The sequence below is a fragment of the Uloborus diversus genome, chromosome 10 (genome assembly GCF_026930045.1).
Source record: "Uloborus diversus isolate 005 chromosome 10, Udiv.v.3.1, whole genome shotgun sequence".
In the NCBI taxonomy this organism is placed as follows: Eukaryota; Metazoa; Arthropoda; class Arachnida; order Araneae; family Uloboridae; genus Uloborus; species Uloborus diversus.
The window spans coordinates 132,444,494-132,447,792 of record NC_072740.1 but is presented as its reverse complement, the minus strand read 5'-3'; the positions used below and the strand labels follow the sequence as shown (position 1 = coordinate 132,447,792).

Below are 3,299 nucleotides of genomic sequence, written 5' to 3'. Positions count from 1 at the left end.
GAAACAGATTTTCTAAACTCAAAATGTTTACAATTCACCATTAAATTGAAAGCCTAGTAACTATTTACTACGGGGTTTTCTGTACGGGAAAAGAGGATTTTAAAGCTGAAATAGAATTCTGCCACAAATAAACAAAAGGGAATGTACTCGTTGATCTACCAAAAAACACACTAAACACACCTCACCAGATCTCTAAATCAAATTACACTCTGAAATTACATTTGTTTTTTAAGTTGCAAGTTTCAATTAAAACTCCATTACTTAGAACTTTACACGCAATCAATGAAAAGAGAGAAAATGTTTTCACTTTAAAATGTTCTACTCCGGAAAAGTTTTTGAAATGTAAGCATTTAATTACGAAATTAGTTTATAAAGTTAAACACAAACATTCTCCTAAGACATTTCTTGTATTAGGGTAGCACTCAAAACTTTTTTTTTCAAATGCATACATTCTCGAATAAGGTACCAACTAAAATATACACTGCTCAAAACAATTAAAGAATATTGAGGTTTTGGGTTGATCTTGAGCCTGTAAAACTTTTTGGATGATTGATACATTATCGACAGACGTAGTAAACTATGTGAGATAAAAATTACATTTGTATGGCAGAAAAAAAAAAACTTTTTTTAAAACTTTTGGGTACAAAGGGGAAAAAACGCACTTCGGGCATATGAGAAAAGCGAGTAAAAATTGGGGTTTCCTTAAAAGAAAATCGCTTCTAGTAGAGGGTATGGTAACCCCGGAGTCCTAGCAATGTAAAACACCTCTGAGGCATGGAATCAATGAGGCTATTAATGAGGGGCTGGGGAATTCTGCCCCACTCCTCTTGAAGAGCTCTTTCCAGTTCTTGGAGAGTTTGTGGAGGTGGTAGGCGTCCAGAAACTCGTTGCCTAGAATGTCCCAAATATGCTCTATCGGGTTCATATCTGGAGAACACTGGCCATTCTATTCGTATGATTCCTTCTTCCAAAAGAAAGTCATTCACCAAGTTAGAACGATGTGGTCTGCAATTATCGTCCATTAGCATGAGTTCACCTCCAATTGCTGCAGGGTAAGGGCTATCAAGAGGTCTGAGGATCTCATCCCTACTTTGACGACCGGTCAGAGTTCCATTCGGAATGACATGCAGATCGGTGCGCTCATCAATGGAGATGCCAGCATGCACCATCGCACCACCAACACCAAATCTGACACTTTTGGGCACGAACGCTGGACTGTTTCTAGTGCCACGTTCCCCCCAGATGAAAATACGCCATTATCAGGATAAAGACAAGAACTGGACTCGTCAGAGATAAGAATATTGCCAAATTAATGTCTTCTCAAATTCACATGCTCTGCTACCCACTCCCTGTAGCGTGACGGTGCCTCGCAGCTAATGTGACACACACCATTGGTCGACGAGCATACAGACTTACAGCGTGAAGGCGATTTCGGACAGTTTGTGTCAAAATTGTGGTGCCAGTACCCGAGCGAAGATTTCGCTGTAGTGGAGGGGTATTCTTTGCCCTGATCTTCGGCCAGCATTTCTAGTCTCTAAAAAACGTTTCCATATCCTAGAAATCACATTTCGCAAAACTCCAATAGCTTCTACTGCCTTGGCTTGTGTTTGGCTCCCCTCTAGCCTGCCAACCACTTTAGAAGCTTCTGATTCCGCTCAATGAGTTCGCTGAGGCATCGCACTCATCGAAACAACGCGCTTACTGAATGTCGATCATTCTTTTCTGCTTTGTCTTACAATAAGTTAAGAGTGAAATCTCATAGGCCGCTACTAAAACGTCGTCTTCGACGTCAAACTCAAATTTTGCATACTGCAATGTCTGAAATTAAGAAAAATTTACATTTGTAACTCCCTTCTGCGATTCTATTCAAAAAAAAAAAATTGCTAATACATTTTTTGTACAAAGACTTACAATATCCTTTAATTGTTTTGATCAGTGTATAAATAACTTTATTAATATCATGTTATGAGACAGTATCTCTAGCTAACCGATAATATACTATCGTAAGCATGTGATTTAAAGAGCAATCTCAATTACATAATTAAAATGAGTAAAAAACAGTACCTCTGTTTTTTCAAGCAGGAAATGCAATCTTTACATTTTTTTTTTCACTTTAACGCAGATAGCTGTATTTTTTTTTTTATTTTAAGGAAGCTAAAAAAGGAAGGATAATTTTAAAAATCAGCTTTTTTGAGCACCTTGATTTAAATATTAAAAATCAGTGATATTATGCATAAATATTTTGCATTTACTGACTAACACAACATCTCTGAAACATATGCATTATAAAAATACCAATCAAAAGATCTTTATCAAGCTTTGATTAAACATTAGACAAGCATTTAAAGTTACGCCACTTGTATAACAAAACAAGGAGTAGCAACCCAAGAACGCGATTGTCATGGTGCTAACAATAGACCTGCCTAAATCATGCTGCAACTTCCTAAATAATTAGGCATTCATTTGCTATTATGTAAAATTGCCTCATTTCAGTTATACAGAGATGGAAAAACTAGAAAAAAAGATGCGTACGACGAAGATGAATTTCCATATCCACATCATATGATATTAAAGAGCTTTCACCCAAAAAAAGGATAACAAGGTCATAAATACAATATGTAACAAAAACTATATGCACCCGGAAGAAATCGAGACAATTTTTTTTTTTGTGGAAGCTCAGTGGTAAATTACCACCGAAGTCGTTACTAAGTCTCATCATATTTTTTTTTAAACTTTTGATGATATAAAAAAAACGACAGTTGAGAATCACGAAGTTACTCTCCGTACTTTTCAAAACTCCGTTCGATTTGCCTGTTACCTAATGCCAGTAAAAGGTAAAACTTATCCTTTTTCAAGCTCAAAATAAGCCCATGCTCCTGATAGAGGGTTCGAATATGAGCTCTTCTGCTACAAAAAAAAAAAAAAAAAAAAAAAAAACGAGCTGATGTGTGCATCACGTGACTTCCTTTTACTCCAATTTAATGTCAAATTGAAACCAGATTTTAAAAAAAACATCGCCAAATTTGTCGCCAAGTTGGCGACAAAACTTTGCGACCAAAATATTGGCGATATATCGCCAAGTGTCCGCCAAATTATAACACCACTTGAGTTTACATCAAAATTAACAATGATTTCCGCCCGAAAAAAGGCAAAAGGCCCCCTTTGGAGCCTCCGAATGCAACCAAAAAGGAAGGTGCACAACTAGATCCCACTAGGAGTCTACGTACCAAATTTCAACTTTCTAGGACATTCCGTTCTTGAGTTATGCAACATACATACACACATACGCACATACATGC

General features: G+C 36.8%; 1 protein-coding gene across 1 annotated transcript; it reads right to left on the bottom strand.

Moving 5' to 3' along the window:
- Window positions 1-719: 719 nt before the first annotated feature.
- On the bottom strand, window positions 720-1,169 carry LOC129231183 (uncharacterized). Its single transcript, XM_054865430.1, has one exon. The coding sequence runs from the start codon at window positions 1,167-1,169 to the stop codon at window positions 720-722; it is 450 nt and encodes a 149-aa protein (XP_054721405.1).
- Between the last annotated feature and the right edge of the window lie 2,130 nt (window positions 1,170-3,299).